Source organism: Spodoptera frugiperda, chromosome 15 (genome assembly GCF_023101765.2).
Source record: "Spodoptera frugiperda isolate SF20-4 chromosome 15, AGI-APGP_CSIRO_Sfru_2.0, whole genome shotgun sequence".
Classification (NCBI taxonomy): domain Eukaryota; kingdom Metazoa; phylum Arthropoda; class Insecta; order Lepidoptera; family Noctuidae; genus Spodoptera; species Spodoptera frugiperda.
Window position 1 is genome coordinate 6081713 of NC_064226.1, and position 20746 is coordinate 6102458.

The 20746-nt window shown below is 33.6% G+C and overlaps 1 protein-coding gene across 1 annotated transcript; it reads left to right on the forward strand.

Moving 5' to 3' along the window:
- The first annotated feature begins 841 nt into the window (after positions 1–841).
- On the forward strand, positions 842–20686 carry LOC126911532 (sodium/hydrogen exchanger 7). Its single transcript, XM_050699085.1, has 16 exons — positions 842–1308; positions 2095–2250; positions 3246–3406; positions 4116–4331; positions 6571–6644; positions 7753–7894; positions 8802–8907; positions 10341–10543; positions 12119–12230; positions 15108–15267; positions 15486–15537; positions 16396–16425; positions 17426–17500; positions 18140–18331; positions 18672–18755; positions 19218–20686. Exons 1-16 carry the CDS (start codon positions 1080–1082, stop codon positions 19281–19283), a joined length of 2058 nt encoding a protein of 685 aa, XP_050555042.1. The 5' UTR covers positions 842–1079; the 3' UTR covers positions 19284–20686.
- The last annotated feature ends 60 nt before the right edge of the window (positions 20687–20746 follow it).

Sequence of the window (20746 nt, forward strand, 5' to 3'; positions counted from 1 at the left end):
CAATCAATATCCATAAATATAAGATTGATAAATAGCGGGTTAGCCTTTGAAAAACTGTGTTAGACATTCCACGGTTCATTCTCTTTGGTTGTACCTTATAAGTACCTATGTTGGTGCATAGAGCGAATAAATTATTGTCTTTACATTCCATTCCTGTTTTAAGTAGGTTACTGTGTTATAAACAGTGGCCTCAATTTTATTTTTAGGTTTTTGGTATAATAAGGTAGTTTTCGATTTTTTAATAGATAGCCTGTGACCTGTGGCCTACTTTATTTTGAACCTAATATTATTATCAACTTAAATAATAGGAACTTTATGCTTACCAGTTATTCCAACAACCCAGCTGTCTCAGACCAACAAATCAATTGACTCAAAACTTTACTCAATACCAGCTTATTTTGTATTAAATTCTAACAGCGAAATTCTATCAGACATTCTGTATGTACCTATATTTATAAAATTCTATCTGTAATCACTACATATCACTCTTTTGAATAAATCCATAATTTCCCGGTTTATGATTTGACCAATCAAGAGTCACTACTCATCATTACAACAAGCCAATCACATCGAAAGAAGCTTGTCACTCCAGATTTCATTCTTTTGCATCTTTAGCATTTGTACTTTCTCAAACTAGCTGTTATCTATTAAAACTTATCTATAAAGTAGTTTTATTTAAAATTATTATATTTGATCAATTATAAATGCTACAAAATAATTAAAATATACTTTTCTCCCAAGTTTTAATCAAGAACTGTTTTAACCAATGATATAGTTATCTTAAATTATGATACAGATCTTACAATGAAGTAATGGAACGCAGGTATTGACATTTTTCGTTTGACAGTTGCTATTTCTAAATCTCGCTCACGGTTGTCTCTACGGTTGGTTCTTGTGTGAAAATTGTATTGACTATTTTTCTAGAACGAAAACTAATTAGTTTTTATTACGTATTCGCCTGTATGAGTATTAATTACTCTATGAATTCAGTGTGTCAATAGTATTTAATTCGGTGTTTGATGTGAATTCTGCGTCCGTATTTGTGATATGACGACGTTATTTTTATTACAATAAAAATCATGAATATCTTCTTGAATTTTGCGTCGATTCTCCTATATTTGGTGGCACAATGTCAGGGATCTGGAACAGATATCGCGCTGGACGCGAAAGCCACACTTCTACATCGAATAGACAGTTTAAATCTTTTAATATACACTTGTCTGTTAACGCTAACTGTGCTCACGATTTGGGTATTTAAACATCGTCGTGTGAGCTGGCTTCACGAAACAGGACTTGCTGTAATTTATGGTGAGTGAATTTGTGTTTATTGTGAGTACCAATTATTGGTTTTTTACTTAGCAGTCATGTGATCACTCAACAATATGATGTTCAAGACCTTGACGTAAATTATTTACCTTTATGTACCTGTCTACCGCTGAATTGCTGTTTGTGTATTTGTATAAGTACACAAGTACTACTTTATATGGGTTTTACTTTATAGAATTCACCACGAAAAGATAACCAATTAGTCTTTATCACCATCTGTCATTTGAGGTATTAAATTACCCTTTTAAAGATTACATCAGAAAGAGATGGTAGTAATATTTTATTTATTTGAATATAGTAATGTTTATAAATAAAGTTCCATCACAGTCATGATAATTATTGTACTTTGCCTAAATTAAAATTGTGCTTTAGTAATTTACCTGTTTTGCTAGTAACTAGTTTAAAGTACTGGCTTGAAATTTCTAGTATTGTTTACATAACATTTTAATTGCACATTCAGCCAGTGATACTTGGCTGTACAAAGGAAGTTGTTGCTTAACACACTTTCCAAAAGAACATTGTTTTCCTTTACCATTACTATTTAGGTATAGGTGTTTTTAATTTTATTTAAAACTTTCCATACATAATTAATTAACAAATTAGAGATGACTCATTTATTTCAGTTCTAACAGTAATCCATAAGTATTATTAACAATGTGATAATTCATACATATTTATCTAATGACAAATTATACCTAAATCAAAGTCTGTAAGGCCTAAATCTGTGGTAAACACTGAAGGTAAACTAAAATATTTTTTCTTTCCCAGGTCTAATCGTAGGAGCAATAATTCGCTATGCAGCTAGTACAAACCAAGTTACCTACATCAATGTGCACCCTGCACCAGACACAAAGTACAATCTATCAGTCCCACCAGACATGTTACGCCTGCACTTCCCTGATAAGATGCAGGTGTCTTCAGGAGGTAAGCTTTCGCATAAATATAACATTAACACCCAAATAATATACCTACATTGAAGTTTCTGCAATGAACTTGACACAGATCCAGATTAGGCTGTTACTGAGACATTTGCAAAATCACAAACCTTGTAATACTTTCCCCAAACTGGGAGATGAACCTAGGACCTCTTGATTAGCAGTCATAGTAGCAGCCACTCAACTAGTTGATGAGATTTAAAAATACTTTATTTCATAGCCCAAAATAGTCACACATATTCCTGTATACAATATTTGTATTGATATTTGTTATCTCTGTTCAAATGATAAAAATTTAAAGGTCAGGGTTTTATATAAAAAAAGATATGTCTCTGTCTTAACTGAAACTAATGAATATGTTTAAAGTTTTAAACAAATATGTTGAATCCTACTTCTATATTTTCTTTAAATTAATAAGATCATATTAAAAAGATTAATATTGCAATGGTTTGAAACATAATAATCTTATTCTAGTCTGACTAAAGTTATTTTCTATCCAAGTTAAAAAGTTCTTAACATATTCCGAAATAAAGTCAACATTGTAAATAGCTTGACAATCAGCCTCTCAGACTGTTTTTATGCAAACTTTTTGCCTGTCATTCACATACTTGTAGGCCAAACAATATGGCCTTGTCTTTTTTGTTTCTAATAGATGCCATATAATAACTTCTTTATATAAGTTTTAAAATTTTCCTATGAATTAATGGAATGTTACCTATGATAATACCTACATTTAAACTGATATCAACTAACCAGGATCTTCCTTGTATATTTCCTTAGTAGCTTTTCGCTCGCGGCTTCACGCGCGTACTGTACGATGCTAGTATACATATAAAACAGCCTCTTATATCACCCTATCTATTAAAAAAAACAAGCCATTGTATAGTTTTTAAGATCAAGTTTACATAGGGACATATAACAGAAAGCGACTTTGTTTTAATACTAATGATGATACAATGATAACTTCTTTTTCTTTACATACAGATGCTCCAGTACCAAACAAGACTTATGCATATAGCTTTAGAGGAGAAATAGTAAATGTGGAGCAAAATGAGATAGACCTTAAGGCAACATTTGATCCTGAGATATTTTTTAATATAATTTTACCGCCTATTATATTCCATGCTGGATATTGTCTTAAAAGGGTAAGCTTTTACTTTTTATTTTTCTTAAATATGAATGTGTGTGGAATCTGATCATATGTTTTTCCTTATAAAATGTTTTCTGAATTTTTATGATAGAGGATAATGTTTATTTTTGTAAACAAAGTGAGTTTAAACAAAACTTATAAGTTTTTTATCTAAAAATTACCAATGAGAGATATCTAAAAATACAGACAAACAAACAGATATGAAAACCAGTGTAATTTGAACAAGAAGTTCATAATGTGGTTTTAATGTTTTATAATTGGTTTACAATGTTGTTATTTATATTACATAACTGGTTTTACATAGTACCTAGTCAATTTTCCTCATTAGTGATATGACTTTATGTGTTAATAATCCAGGAAAGTAAAACGTTAAGTACCTTTAGATATGTTTTATGTGCTATTTATAGCTGATAGTTGCCAGTAACTAGGAATAGGTTAGTGGCAATTATCAGCAAGCATTTCTATGACGTAAAATCTTTGGAAAACTTCAATATAACATACATTTTAGTTGTATGACATTTTGCCATTAAATGCCAAATTAAGAATTATGAGTTTCATGACCGAGATGAGCCCACATCTCATGGCACTTCATTTCATTATAGAAAATATAAAACATCGACATCACGACTTCATATAAAATCTACAAAATAATGTCTATTTTTTATTAGCTTAGTACTATCTTTTAAAAAAGTGAAATTTTCCAGAAATATTTCTTCCGTAACTTGGGAGCGATATTAACGTTCGCAATGGTTGGCACGGCGCTCTCGGCGCTCGTGATCGGCTCCCTGATGTACGGCTGCGTACAACTGATGCCGGCGTCCCTCGCATCCAGCTTCACCTTCCTAGACACCTTGTATTTTGGTGCATTGATCTCACCCACCGATCCGCTGACTGTTCTTGCCATTTTCTCGCAACTTAAGGTAATATACATTTATCAGTTATTTACTTACTAGCGACCCGCCCCAGCTTTGCATGGGTGCAATGGTAATATATTATGCATGTATTATACATATAAACCTTCCTCTTGAATCACTCTATCTATTTAAAAAAAACCACATCAAAATCCGTTGCGTAGTTTTAAAGATTTAAGCATACAAAGGGCATAGAGACAGACGACTTTGTTTTATACTATGTATGTAGTGAATACACGTGTTTATCCAGATTTGTCAAAAAGACAGACCATGGGGAACATTAAAATGTAAGACCTACTATTCTCCAGTTATAATATGTACAATTCCAGCTCTAATGATATTACTGAGAATTATCTAAAGCAGACAATTTGGCCCAAACGCAGAATTCGTACGCGTTGGTCGGCTCGGCAGTCGCCCTTGATAGGTACCACTTGACCCATAGGTCATACAGGCATCTACCTATTATACTAGCTACTCACAACAAGCTGTTTTATGTATTTTGCATAGATATATATAGCTTCGGATCAAATGAAACTTAGGTAATAAAGGACACGATTGTTTACTTATATAAACAAGTTTAATATAACTAGATAGCATTGTCTCTTTATGTTGTAGTAGGTATTAACACTTCTATAGTTACTGTGAATACATTATATACTTACTTTGTTTCATTAGTTGTGAAACACGACATCTTTTCTAATGCTGCATCTGTTATTTCCTGATCTAGGCTAAAGTAAACATAAACAGATTTTTTTATGGTCTAAGCCGATAAACGAGCATACGCATCAACCGAAACACCACAGACGTTTGGCTTTGCACCGGCCTTTTGGGTATTAGAAATTTAAAGGTTACCGGGGATTCGGAGAATGGGGAGAGGCCTCCGGTAATCTCAGTCACACAACAAAACACGCCACTTATTAGTAAAGAAAAGCTGTGTCAGCAACAAACCATTTTTTCTCGACCCGTTAATAGTCAGACTTGCGAGCACGGATAGGCTCAATAATATTCACATGTAATTTCATGATACATTAATTTGTCTATGTTGTTGTCAGCAATATTGCTATGTAAAAATATATTACGCTAATTACATCTGACTCACCCTTGCTTTTATGGTAGTCACGTGGGTTCGTAAATACGTACATAGTACATACGTGTCGGTTAAATTTGCTATGTTATCAGTTTAGTCATATTCTGAATTACCTACATTATTATAATGGCAATATGTGCCATCAAATTTCACGCATAAATTTAGTAATTTATACACGAGGCCTTATATTAATGTATATTGTCTGAAAAATGTAATAACGAAAATTGTTTTCTTTTACCTTTTATTTTTCCATCTGTAATTCCCACAATGGGTAGGTAGATAGAGGTCTATCTATTAGAGACTATTTCTCACTGGACGGAATACTAAAAATATAATCGTGAGTGTTATCTATCCGAAATCTAAAATCCTAGACTGCCTAATCGGTCAAAGTCTAACTTCGTGTTCAAAGGACACTCTTCTATGATGACTAATACGGGTTTTTACTTAGAAACACAATATTTCATATATCTATAAAACAAATGCTCAATAGAATTTATAATACATACATAATAATGTTTATAACTAGTCCTGGAACTAGTTAAAACTGTCCATTGTAGTTTTTCTATTGATTATTGCTTGAATGAAATAAAAACACATGCTTTTATTGAGTAGCTTTTGCTCGCGACTTTATCCGCGTAGAATAATTACTTCTGACAGAATTTGGGTCTTTTATTTCTTCTAAAATAAAATATTTTTACTAAAATAAAAGGAGCCTAAGTTACTCCTTAGTACAAAAGCTACCTGCCAATAAAATTCCCGTCAAAATCTGGCCGACCATTTCAGAGATTAGCCGTAACAAGTAGACACAGATAGACAGACGGACAAAAATTGTAAAAAATGTGATACAAAATACACCTAATGTATCCTATGTATAATGCATGTAGTAAAAAGAGATTTATTTCAATGTTACAAATAGACACTTCAATTTTATTTATTACTCTAGTCTCGATACCATATATTGATTTCACTGATATTGAATAACAATAATAACGTAGGTACAATTAATAATTACCAAGTAATATCACATTGAAGTATCAGATACAATCGTTGCTACATTGTTTACCCGTTTATCAAGATCTGCTGAATCACGTGTGTTTAACTCATTTCAAGGTGTCTCCCTATTGTGGTGGAATTGTCAGAAATATGTCAATATTGTTACAGGTGGATGTTAATCTTTATGCGATGATATTCGGGGAAAGTGTTCTCAATGACGCAGTGGCTCTTGTACTCAGCGGGTAATGTATGCTTTTGTGTTTTTTATTTAACAATCGTACTGGTAATTACTGTCTGTTTCGTCTCTTGAGTGTCGTTTACATAGTATTATGATAAGTATACCTTTTTATGACGAGGGGCAACATACAAAATGCGCCTTTTAGGGGGAAAGACTAGGGAGTGTGGACTTCTACGTCACTACACTAAAACTACCCTAGTGGTCACTATCAGTAATTAATAGGGGAGTACCAAATCCCCTAAATATACCGGCTTCCTCAATAATTCATATACACACACACACACAGCTGTGCTATAAAGACTCTTTATTATTATAATAGAGGGATTAGAGGGCAAATAATAAACTACAAATATTGCTAAATTCTTTAATAACACACATTCAAGTTGTGTGCATGTTTTGTTTATGTATACCTAATAGTTACCAGGTAACGAGCGTTACATCGAACTTGTTATACTAGTTTTTGTTTTGTCCTTCACACACACGTGATGGAAATTTTATAATAGGTATGTAATGCACGAGACGCTACCCAGTGTTTATTGTGTTACTGTTTCATTAATTGATTGTAACACAGCTGTAAGACTCGATTAAATGTATGAAACATTTAATTGTTAATTAATAAGGAAAAGTTACAATAGCCTCATCACCTTTTACATGGGACTAACAACATAAATTGATGATATTTATTTTTGCAAATAGGTTACAATGTAACTCTTTTACACGTCAATCTCTTAAATATAGTCATAGTCTCTTTTAATTTGTGAAAAGTGCGTGTACAGTGGCATTACATGTCATAATATGCACCTCTGCCTACCCCTTCGGGGTTAAAAGGCGTGACGATTAATAAATGAAAGATAAACATTAATATTAGGTATTTATTTTAGCAATATAACTTCATCTATAATATAATATTGGATACTTTTTTATATGCTTTATACAATAATCGTTTATTTGTTTCCCATTGTAACCAAGTTTTTGCACGTGACCGTTATCTAAGTATCGTGTGATTGTATCATCAGTGTACTTGAATAGTTCCGAAATTTACAAAGTACTTAATATCTATAGTACCTAGTTATATTATCGAAAGATAGGCTTATCGAACATATTTTTTACAGAGCCATACAAAACTATGAGTTGAGGTATTCCAATGATGGCGGTTTCGAGATCACCGCGTTCCTGGGTGCGATTGGAGACTTTATCGGGATCTTCAGTCTGTCGTTGCTGGTTGGAGCTCTCATGGGATGCTTGACGGCATTGATATCCTTTTTAAAACTGTTTCTCATTAATCCATTATGCGGATTTGACACAATACGTGTACTATGAATGTAATCATAGTCGTCAATCATGTTAGTAACACTATTTAAAACTCGTAAATTTTGGTCAGATTTTCATGATCGAGACTTGTTAATTATAAACCCAGTTGACCAAAAGTTAGGGATATAATATCCATAAAGAAGTCCCATATTTTGTCACTTTTTACGGAGGTGACACGAATCCCGGGACAGCTTGAAATATAATAAGCACTAAGCTCTAAATAGAAATGATTCTAACAACGCCTACTGTCGCAGATTTTTTCTAATAATACACAGTTGACGCTACAATAACCATTGACTTTCACGCTTGGATGGGAAAAATAACAAGTGCGAATCGTTTGACGTGACCCCGAAATCAAAAGCGTGACATGAACACGCGCTACAAGCCCCAGTGCAAAGATTATCTTAGATATCTCGAGTATTACTAATCCACGATTCCAGTTTAGATTTTTGCACTATTTTAGTTAACAATTATTTACACTAGGGGGCGTGGTCGACGTAAATAGCTTGACATAATATTCTCTATGATAAAACATTCACCAAGTACCTATTAAGCTCGTTAATCTTTAGATTGGACAAATCATGTGTTGGTTTTTTTTTATTATATTAATTAGCTTTTAATCGCGGCGTTGTTTGCGCCTGAATTTACTATAAAAGATAATCTGTATATATCTTTCTCCGTGATTCCAACTAAATCAAAGGTTGGGCAGATAAAATGTAAAGGAGATATGAAAAATACTTTCCTATCTTCGCATTTATAATTTTAGTTAGAATACTTACTCAGAATAAGGTTTTTTTTTAATATTGGTATCTATAATTTATGTGAGAATAATTCCTTAACTAATACACACATGACCAAGTTCACCCATGTGCGAGAATGGCCACTACTGGAGTCGGCGCTTTTCGTGCTCATGTCCTACGCAGCGTTCCTTATTGCTGAAGTCTGCGAGTTGACAGGTAATGTATAAGCTAAAATAATACCTAATTACCTTGGATTAAGCTATAGATTCGATTTGAAAATGATTTAATGTTTTTGAATTGGTTTTTCAAATGTATAAATATTTTGCTTATTAATTGATATTTGATATTATTTTTCCTGTTGTTTAATTAGACTATTGGTGCTTCCGATTTTGATAACAAATAATCCGTTATGTACGGCACGTAATCGTGATAAAAACAAAATATTACAATGATTCATTAATCCTTTACCTATATTTTTTCACACGATTTATTTTCGTGTGCATTGTTGTATTAATTTACTTCGGAATTTCACTTACGCTCTCCGAGTGACACCATGGCTATAATACACTAACCATACAGCTTAAACAGTAGCATTAACACGATTTTGCTTTACTTTGAAAGTAATCGATTGGTTGGTTTATTTGAGCCGGCCAATTAGAGCGCCGATTGCGCTCTAGTTTCAATTACTTTAAACGTAAAGCAAACATACTAAGGCTAGATCCTACTGTTATGCTAGTTCCACTGTAATCAAGGCAAACGTAATAATATCCAAAAATAATTCAGGTCCCTATAAATAATAGCTACTTCTTTATATTTGTTTACATTAAATACGTAAGTACTACCGTACATACACACCATCACGTAGTTGGCCAATTTGCATGCCATTAGATAACGGTAAAAGAATTAGTTAGTCGTGACATGCCGGCTTAATCACCTCGTTAGACTGTAGAAGTTATAGTACTCAACAGTTTAGGTACAGGCACCCTACTCCAACCTGCTATTTACATTTTCAACCTTTATTCTTTTGTGTTATAGTCGAAATTCTATTGTAGATATTTAACAGTAAGTCAATGTACTGACGTCTGTTCTAGAATAACCTACTTCTTTTTGTTGATAACGATGTTATCGACACCGACTGGTTTCTTTACCTTACATTTATAATGGTAAAGTTAGGCTAGGTTATATACTGGAGCTACGGACTACCCGGCGGGTTTACAGAACCCCGGCTCGAAAAGCAAGAGTAGGAACGGGGTGTTTTTAGTCAGTAAGAGTCTGACATTCCCTCTCGTGTCGCCCAAGGCGGGAGAAGTCATTGGATGATTTACATCGTCAAAAAAGGCTAGGTTATATATAAGGTACATACAACATAACTATGGACTGCCTTATTGGCAACGGAGAAAGACTATGAAATAAGATGACCGATAGTTTCAACCTAATCATCGACAATCCGTTACAGGACTATGTGCCTCCTCTAAATAAATGGGTCTGTCATAATTTCCATGCTTAGCTAAAGGTTCAAGATTAAGCAGGAGCGTAGCTACCCGTTATCTTTCAATAACACCACACTGCATTACCATTTATTTCTACCTAACACGGAAAAGTGGAGTTTTATATAATTATGTAAAAATACAAATCTGTTCTCTTTACAGGTGTGGTGGCAGTACTGTTCTGTGGTATATGCCAAGCTCACTATACGTACAACAATCTGTCTTCGGACTCCCGCAACCGAACCAAGCAACTGTTCGAGCTGCTCAACTTCTTGGCTGAGAACTTCATCTTTACTTACATCGGCGTGTCCATGTTCACCTTCCCGAAACATCACTTCGACCCGTGGTTCATCATCGCTGGATTTGTATCCTTTTTAAATATATAATCAAAACATGATAATATAGAGCAGGGGTGGCCAACCGGTCGATCGCGACCATTAGTCCAGTCGATCGTGGCAAGGCAAAAAATATAAATAAATAGTCCATATTGCGCAACGTAATTACTAACTATTACACTAAGTGGTAGATCATACAGGGTTTCGTTAGTAAACAGTAGATCTTATGTCTAATCAAGTTGGCCACCCATGATATAGAGCTTAATACTTCTAACATAAATGGGCAACTCAAAGGAGGAAGTTTCGGCATCTCATAGAATGTCATCGTAAAGCAAAGACGTAAGGCCAAATAATTAACCAATTTGTAACATTAGTCGTATGGAGTTTGTCGAAAATTTCGATCGATCCAGAGATTTTGAATTAACCGCCATTGTCAGTGATTTAATGGTCACTTAACCCAGTCCTCAACAATTGTCAATTTGATTTTGAAACAAAATTGTTGCTAGGGGTTAGTTTAAGTAATTATTCAATGACTCTGAGTGCAGCAGTAAGAATCAGTTATTAATGAAGGCCAATAATATCGCTACGTATTATCTGCAGTTTCGGATACTCAACCCATTTAATAATGCTATCATTTATCAATTAAATGGTTATCCACAACACAACACGCTAGATATGCCAGTCACCTGATTTCTACAATGTCAATATTATAAAAAGATAATGAGAAGTACATAAGTACTTATTATATTGATATTGCCATAGTATTGATATTAATTTAATGACACAATAAATCTTTTATTGCATTTTAAATCTTAGTCATTATATAGTATAGTATAGATTACTTTCCAATATGCAACATTGAAATACCTATATATACCTATCTCAAACGATAATTATTATAAGCTGCTGTGGGAAAGTACGCTAGTAGGTTGATTTTCCTTTTGCCAAACGAGGTACTTAAATAAAACTAGTACTAAATATAGCCAGTGGGTTTTCCAAGATATTACGAGCGATCTAACGCTATATCATTAAGTCTCCGTAATTATTTACACATTAAACTTCTTGTTTAAGATTGTAGTAACATTTTATGAGTACCGTCAGGAATGTTAGACAGAAGTCAGTTAGTCCTATCTCATAAAATCGGTCCTATAACTTTGTAAAATTGATACAGATTCAAAAATCAGCTACCAGGATGAACATAAACTCATCTGTCACTTAGACAAACTATCCGTCAATTTAATATAAGACACATCATCTATCATTGTGGCTCTCTTTTAAAGTGGTCACGAAACTAGTCGTTACCAGTTTAACACTGACTGACAGGAGCTCAATTTGATTTTAGTTCTTAAATTACACTTCAACGAATATTAGGAAGAGGAAATGTATGTCTCTTTGGATATAAGAGGACTACAAATAGAATACGACCTTCAAACGTTCAAGAAAAGAGCGTACTCTTTTTGAAAAGCTCGGCTACGTATTAGTGACTCCTGCAGCAATACTTACTATCATGTAAATCGTCTGCTCATTTGCCTATACGCCTTCAAAATCATTTATAAAATATGTTGGCTCGTTAAAACTATGATAATGTTCCTTAGCACAAAACAGGTAACTTCAGTTCTGGGTCGGGCGGTCAATATCTATCCTCTATCGTTCCTACTCAATCTTGGACGCAAACCACCGATACCGATGAATTTCCAACACATGCTGTTCTTCTCAGGTGAGTTATTGTATTATCTATATCTTTAAATAATCGCAATAAGCTCACCACCCCCTATCATATGGGACTTATAACACAAATGGTGAAAAGTGGGTGTACATTCTATAGCGGCATTACGTGCCTTAATGCGCACCTCTGCCTACCCCTTCGGGGATAAACCTGCCCGACGTTGCGTTGCTAACTATAGCTATATCTTTAAAAAAATGTTTGTGGTTTTTGTCATGATTGAAACATTAACGGTCTTACTAATAAACATTTATACACGCTGTATACACGCTGTATACACGTGTTATAGCATATTCATTACTAATAATCAATGTATAGGGGTTGTCATCTTATACACCCGTATAACAGTTGTATAAGTGTATGTCATTTTACACAATCCTTATTCAGTCAAATAAGCTTGTATAGCGTGTGAATAACCAACAAATAATTTATTGCCGTGTCTTATCTCGCAACATATTTTAATTTAGGTTATTATGGATTATTTAGAATATCTGCGCGATTTTAATATTCTCGAGTTGGACGATGAAGAACGACCAAGAAAGACAAAACCTTTTATAAGGTTTTGTCTTTCTTTACTTTACACGTATTGATCTCTTTACTTTCGAAGAAGATGAATGGAAAGGTAAATACAGGTTTACTAAGAGATATGTCAGAGAAGTGGTGGACTTGATCCGAGAAGACATAGAACAAACAACGAAGGTTGGCGGCTTCTCTGTGGAGCTTCAAGTTTGTGTAGCTCTCAGAGTATGGGCGCAGTAAGAAGTACAAGACGATGCAGCCAACATACATGGCAAGAGTCAAAAATCAAACACTTACTTCCTCTTGCTGTACTGTAAATTCTTTAAAATGTTCGATACTGGTAATCAGCCACCATTTCATCAACAACAGAGACAAGCAGCATACAATACTATTGCATAAGGTTATAAGAACACATTTTTAACAAACATTTCCTTAAAATAAAAGAACAAGTTTATACTGAGAATGTATTTTATTTATTTGAGTTTCCACTAAAATATTTTGTTATTTTAAATTTCTTAGACGAAGCTCTTGTTCAGCTCGTGTCCACTCATGGGTTTCTAGCATGTGTTTCATTTGTACCTCATTTTCAGCCTTTACGACAGTTCACATTGAGAACTTGATTTCTCATCATCTGCTCATCCTTATGCTGAAACAAATAGGTAGTAATTTAAAAAAATATATAGTTTTGAGAATCTAGACACACGGCAGTGTGTCCGCCAAGTTCGAGCCAAAAAACCGACACACTGGCCGTGGGTTATATTACACGAACCATTTCGGGCCAAGTTCGACACACCTATAACTCAAAATCTATATTATCTACGCATATGAAATTTCTAGTATCTGTTGAGATCTACTTACTTATCTAAAACACAAAATTTCATTAATGTACCTATTGTAGGTCTTGAGATATTGACGTCAGAAAATCGCTATTTTTACTATACACTCACTGACTGACTCACTCATCAAAAACCTAGACCACTTCCAATGGTCGTATTGACTTGAAATTTGGCATGGAGGTAGGTCTTTAGGTCAAGGTAAAGGAAAAAATCTGAAAATGGCCAAGTGTGAGTCGGTTTTAAAAATAATGAAGGTGTAAATTCATACCCCTAAGGAACTAAAACAAAAAAATTATCTATATCTTCCAATGGTCGTACCGACCTAAAATTCGTTACGAAGGTTTGTATTTAGTCAAAGTAAAGTAAAATAAGAAAAAAAGAAAATAAACCTTACAAAAATAAATGAAATCCCACCCAAAACATAAATGTGAATGGCTGCCAAGTTCGATAATATTGGAATGCTTCGCCTATAAAAGAAGTGAGATCTAAATAAGTACCAAGTTCCATACACAGACCTCAGTTAAAAATGATATAACTTGGCAAGTTTTAATAGAAAATTATATACCTACTTGACTCATTGCGTTTAGTAGGTTTATAACAAAGTGTGTGAAAACTTGCCAACTTGTTATATCATTTTTAACTGAGGTCTGTGTATGGAACTTGGTGCTTATTTAGATCTCACTTCTTTTATCGGCGAAGCATTCCAATATTATCGAACTTGGCAGCCATTCACATTTATGTTTTGGGTGGGATTAACTCGAGCCGAATTTGGTAAATAATACTTACTTACAAGGGATCCAAATCAGAAGCACGCTTCCTCTTCATTGCTACGATACAATCGACTCCATTTCCCATTGTCATCAATAATAAAATGATTGCATATGAAATACAAATACGAAAAACAACACGACCTGGGTTTGTTTTTATCTTTTTACATTTCTTGCGGAAAATGACATTTGACGTTTCAAAGCGCGTTCAAAACATGTTCTTAATTATAGACGACATTTTACCGATTGGAAAAATGTTAAATAAAATAATTTAAAAATCTACATGTATGTATACTGAAAATATTTTGTTATAAACAGAAGTTGTGTATTTCTTATTTTCTTGTCACTGGTAAATAAAATCATGTAAATATTGAAAGAAAAATAGAAAAGAAAAGTGTGGTGTTTTTAACGTTTTAAGGTTTCGGAACACTTCTCAAAATGTTACCAGCGGTTAGTGTTATAACAATTAAATAGTTACTCAAGGCTTATACACTGTTTATTAGTAAAGTACTGTATATCTAGCTATTCACGCCTTAAACACTGAATAAGTAATCAGTCGTTAAACAGTTGTTTAATACATTTTTATTAGTAAGACCGTCAGTGACTCAATTTAGTCGACTTTTAAGTTCGTCATTGACCACTTTACTGACTGATTTTATTGGTTAGGCCAGGAAGATTTGATTAGAGCGAGTCGCGTCTGGTCACCTTAATTTTTAAACCCTTTTACTAATCTGTCATTTGAATTCCAGGTTTACGAGGAGCGATGTCTTTCGCCTTAGCCATACGTAATACAGTATCGGAAGCTCGACAAGCTATGTTGACGACTACTTCGTTGATCGTCATAGCCACTGTCGTACTACAGGGAGGCGCCGCTACGCATGCACTCGCATATCTACGTATACCTACTGGGTATGTATAATAGAACTAGATTTTTAGTATTAAATTGATGCTATAAATGCGAAATTAAGGTCGTTGAATACTCCTTAACTGCTGAGCCAATTTTGATGTTGGGATAGATGGAGACTGTTCCGTGCAAGATGTTTATGCTGCTAAAATAAATAATTGTGAAAACAAATTATAAAGAGCTAATATTTTGTTGAGCTAATCTCTTGAATATCAATTTCCAGAGAATCTGGCAACGACGAAAATGACGCTCTACCCTACCGAGATGTGAGAAGCGTAAGTTTTTACATTAACCTGTAAATAATGTGAATTAACTTTGGGTTGCATTAAGAGATTTTAATTAAAACACTTTGTAAAGTAGGTAGTGCTGAAGTACACTTTTTTCTACTAGAAGTAGACAAAATCATTCACTTACCAATTGGCAAAATTATTTAGTTAGCATTTCGTTCATATACATTCATTTGTATTCGTTTATTGAAACGTCTTACTAAAATGTTTCTTTTTTTATTCTTTAGAACATTTTTGCGACGTTATGCTGCAGGCAAATTTATCCGTAATAATTCACGTTTCTAGTCCAAATTAGTACCTACGAGAGCTTCTAAATAACAATTCGTAGTGTACAATTTGTTTCCTATTGCTTCTCTTTAATTATTTCCAACCGCTGCTTTATGTGTGCCTTATTTTTCCTTTGTGGTAACAACCTTTTACTTCCCTATTCCATTGTGTAAACAAGGTAAATGACTCCATAATTTAAGTAGCGTAACATGTAATTAAAAAAGAATTCTAAATAACAATAGCAAAATTGTCCCGATCCGGCATGAATGGATGTTTATACAAAATATTACAAAGTCCAATTATTACAAATATAGACCATGCTTTGTCTGGATTTGGGTTACATTTGGTGCTTACAAAAAACTCAACTGGTGACTGAACAATTTGTATTATAATACATTGTAAATGTTGCACTTTATGCACTTAGTATGGGTAATATTTTGTATGAAAATGATTTAATAAAAGTCATGAGAGCACTGTAAGGCGCGCGCACTCGTATCATTGGCTCGTATTCGTACATAAGGCACGTTAGAAGCGTGCGGTACGGGCAAGCATGTGATTAATGAGACATTATTGTGGCAGCTGTACCAGGCCACGGACTCTGCTGGACCGGTACGTATTGTAGCGCTATGTTCGCACTCTCATGGAGCTTTGGATGTCCATACATCACGCTTACCATCTTTGATACGTTTCTCAATCTTTTAATGTTACTGTGTGCTCCCGGGACTATGGTGTAGTACGTTTATCATTACTAATAATGGTAAATGAGTGTTCTTTGAAATTAGTTTGTTAACCAATGGTCATCTTCAGGCTGAGAAACGGTGAATTAAAACCTTCTTCAAATATGCACATAACACTTAACACTACCAGCTTACCAGCTGCTATGGTACCTATAAAACCAAAACCTTTTTAAAGCGAAAGTATTTGAAGAAGGTTTCCATGGATGTCTCACATTCAGATTCATTCATACCATTAGATAAGTACCACATTAAGTACATATCAATGTTATTTACGTGTACCAAACTACATGTGACAAAATTGTAGATAACTTTGAGACTGCAAAGCTTTACCACTTTAAAACCAATACTAATTCTACACACTATACGATTCGTAGTTTCAAAGATTACCTACAATAGCTCTTTTGTCCGTCCCTATAAGGGTCATTTTTGTTTAGCATTACATTAACACGTATTTATACTGTTTTCTTGTTCAGCCCGCTGACTTAGGTTTCGGCCTACGTAACATGGACTCAACGCAACCGGCCAGTTGCGACAGGGCAACAGTAAGACTAATAGATACATGCACGCATTACAGATACTGCACGAGTCTTACTAAACAATACACGATACTAACAAACAATATTATCTATAGCACGTCAAACATACATGGGAATAACAGCACATTTTGATACTTATTATATTTACTACATACAGGGTACAAGGGACAACTTGATTGTCAAATACAAAAACAATTTTCTATTAACTTTCTATGGAGATTATTAAATACTCTTTGGTCGCACGTTGACAATATGATTCAAGTATAAATGTAGTGTTGTGTCGTGCATGAATTTACTTTTACTTTATCGCTTTGTTTGGTTTCTTTTAATATCTAGAGAGGCCGCATGGTAGTTAAGTGGGCTAATGGCGCGAAGGAAGTGATTATGCCTTGGGAACTAAGCGGTATCGAAGTATGTTAATATTTTACTATATTATTATATAAGTATACACCTATTTACCACTCACATGCATGAAATACATAGCATTGTGCATATAACCACACGTGCATGCATGTATTTGGTGAATGTTACGTATTAAGTATTAATTTAATAACCCTTTCAGTGTTTCTTGGATAAATGTGTGGAACATTTTTTATACTGTATAACTTTCATGTATATAACAGATTTGGTAACGTTTTCAACTGACAGTAATATTTTCGTTCATCTACATTTGAAAGCTAATTTATCCAAGTGTCACTATGTATTATAATTTTGAGTATTTTCTTCTCTGCAATAATAATACAGGTGGTATCAATAATACTTTCCATTTAAAACCACTTATTGCTTTTTAACAAAATGTAACATTCTTCATTGATACCAAATATAGTTGTTTACAAACTTGTTTTATACAAAGACACTAGTTCACTATATCTACATTGAGTTTTCTAATAAAATTAAATTTGATTTGAGTGATTTTACTAAATTGTACAGTATTATGTTAAAATTGCATAAACATGTATAAAATAGTTTGAATTTAGCTGATTGAGATACAAAAAGAGTATAATGTATATTTATTGTATAAATAACAATATTCCACCTTTGCTATACCAGGATACGCCTCGAGATCGCGGTGAAGGTTCCACAGGGCAGAAAGCTCGCCTCGCTCGATTGTGGGGCGCAGTTGACTCCAAACTGCTGAAGCCACTGCTTACTCACGCTCGGCCGCCGCTCACCGAGACTCTACCAGCATTCATGAGACCTCTGGCTCGAGTGCTTACTACCACTCATCAGTATACACAAGGGGTCAGTGTAAAATTGTCACTGTGAAAGTTTTCTTTACAATAGTAAATGAATAAATAGTTCATGTTTTGGGTACTTAAGTGACTGCCATTATGATAGAGACAGTATTCACTTATCATGACAAGATCTCAGGTTCAATCTCCCTTGTTGAGAAAAGTATTTTAGTGTTCTGCGTGGGCACATAATGCCCACATTTTGCCAGTGTTTTGAATCCCGTGTCGTAAAGAGGGGGCGTTTCTTGTTTACTATACTTTGATCGAACCTAAAACTTCTTGTTCATTCGACTAAAGAGGTAATTCAAAATTCATATCTCTTCTACTAAACTAATTGTATTGTCTCACAGGATAATTCGCTGCGTAGAACCGACTCGGACTCAGACTTGTGCATCGACGAACAACACCCCATCCCCACTAGTATTGACCCACAGGTAAACTTCCCGCTGTGACGTCATCATTATCCTCATGACGTCAGCTGTGGCTTTTGAAAAGCTTACAATATTGCCTAGGCATGTCTTTACTGTATTTGCGATATCGTCAAGTGATACCTTCTTTGAATTGATGAGTTTTAATAAAGTGATTTTTCCTTTGACCTTATTGGATTTGTACATACTTATACTTACTGTGAATATACACATACATATTTTACTTTTGAGTTACATATTTATACATTTTTATTATTGTATTTATTTTAAGTACCACTTATACATATTTGTTTATATTTCATATATTTTCTGTTTTGGTTGCAGCTATCGATTAACGTTCGGAATGGATATGGGCATGTTTGAGCTTTGTAGCGTTAGTGATCCACGGCTGTGATATATAATTTGCTCTAATAGCATATAGTAAAATTTATAATTAATAGGAAATTCCTTTTTAATTATTGCACGCAGCAATTATGGCCAGGACTAGTGGACACAAGGATTTCTGTGGAAGGTATTACTGGTAGTAACATCTGAATTTGTATTGAATACTATTGTAAAATTGAGTGCCACAAATTTTATATTATTATAATGACTTTTCTGCGCAAATTGAGATTTTAACTGTTTATAAATTACACTTTCGACACGCGTAGTCATGTTACCTATATGCCACCTATGTTCAGCGGATTCTTTGCCTTATCTGAAGACTATAAACAGTTAAAATGTTAGTAAGTTAGTGTTGTTATGGCCAGTGTGTGCTTAAATCGTAATGTTTACAAGAAATCACTATCTGGATTTATAATGAATTTGTATTTTAATGTGATAATGATGAGAGGTGAGCATAAGATCTGATCATACACTAATTAAGAATTCATGGCTGCAATGCAATTAATTATAAAGTTGTAGACTCGGGGGTCGTGTACTAAGCACTCCCGAATTAGATAATGCAGTTACTTTTAATTGTAGTTATATTATTTCTTTCTTAGACAAAATCTCCTCTCCTCTTTTTCTCCGCGTGGTATTAGCACGTTCCTTGAATGTAGCAATAGCTTTATTTTGTATCACCAAAATTATGTACACTCAACTTGAAAAAAGTAAACGTTAGCTTCGTTAGCGTGAGCGCAATAGTTGCCTTTTTTACGAATTCTTCAATTAAAACATTTTCATGTTAAACGATCTAGTCTACTATTATGTACCTACTTACTGATTATAATAAAACGAATATCGTGCTTGTTTTAGGACATTTGATTTCGATCTTTTTGTTGACCATCAAATGGAAGATTTATTTTAAGTTGCTGGGAAAGGGTAGTTAGTGTTAAATTATGTGAGTTCCAATCGACTTGTTATTTTACTTATGCGTCCATGATTGTTATTATGAAATTATTACTCATAAAATGGTTTTTAAAACCTTATGCTTATTTTGTAATTTTAGATTTATTATGAATTAAAGAGATTCTCCGTTTTCAACTTCAAAATGATGTCTGCATCGAGTTTATTTCAATAGCTGTTTTATCCCTTGTATTTTGAAATATTGCAAATGCTACTTTTTGCAGTATGTATTCCTAGATAGTATTTTCGCCACGCATTAATACCTCATTATTGCAGTACTATTAGTAACAAAAAAATAAGTGTATAGAACTTTTTGTATGTAACTGTACATTTGTCTCTGCATTTCATCTTTATAAAAAATATATTTTTTCAATAACATCCTTTCATACCGCTTTTAATGTCTCATATCATATTATGTATTACATAGACATAGTATTTTACTGATTAATGATTTGATCTCAAGTTGTCAGGATTAAAATGGCTAGAAAATAGTATTTTTCAAAATTTTATACAAGTGTCCTCATCAGTTGTTTTTGTGTAAAGTAAATCTGCTTAGTTTTAAAAACTTGGCAAATTGAATTTCTTTATGTGTATTAAAACTCTGAACTTTACTCATTGATTTTTATTTCATTTCATTTATTTTATGTACCTGTTTACTGCTAAACTTTTAC

Coding starts and splice junctions, on each gene's coding strand:
- LOC126911532 (XM_050699085.1), top strand. CDS start 1,080: ATGAATATCTTCTTGAATTTTGCGTCGATTCTCCTATATTTGGTGGCA. Junction 10,544..12,118: donor GGTTCATCATCGCTGGATTT/GTATCCTTTTTA, acceptor AGCACAAAACAG/GTAACTTCAGTTCTGGGTCG. Junction 16,426..17,425: donor CCACGGACTCTGCTGGACCG/GTACGTATTGTA, acceptor TTTAATATCTAG/AGAGGCCGCATGGTAGTTAA.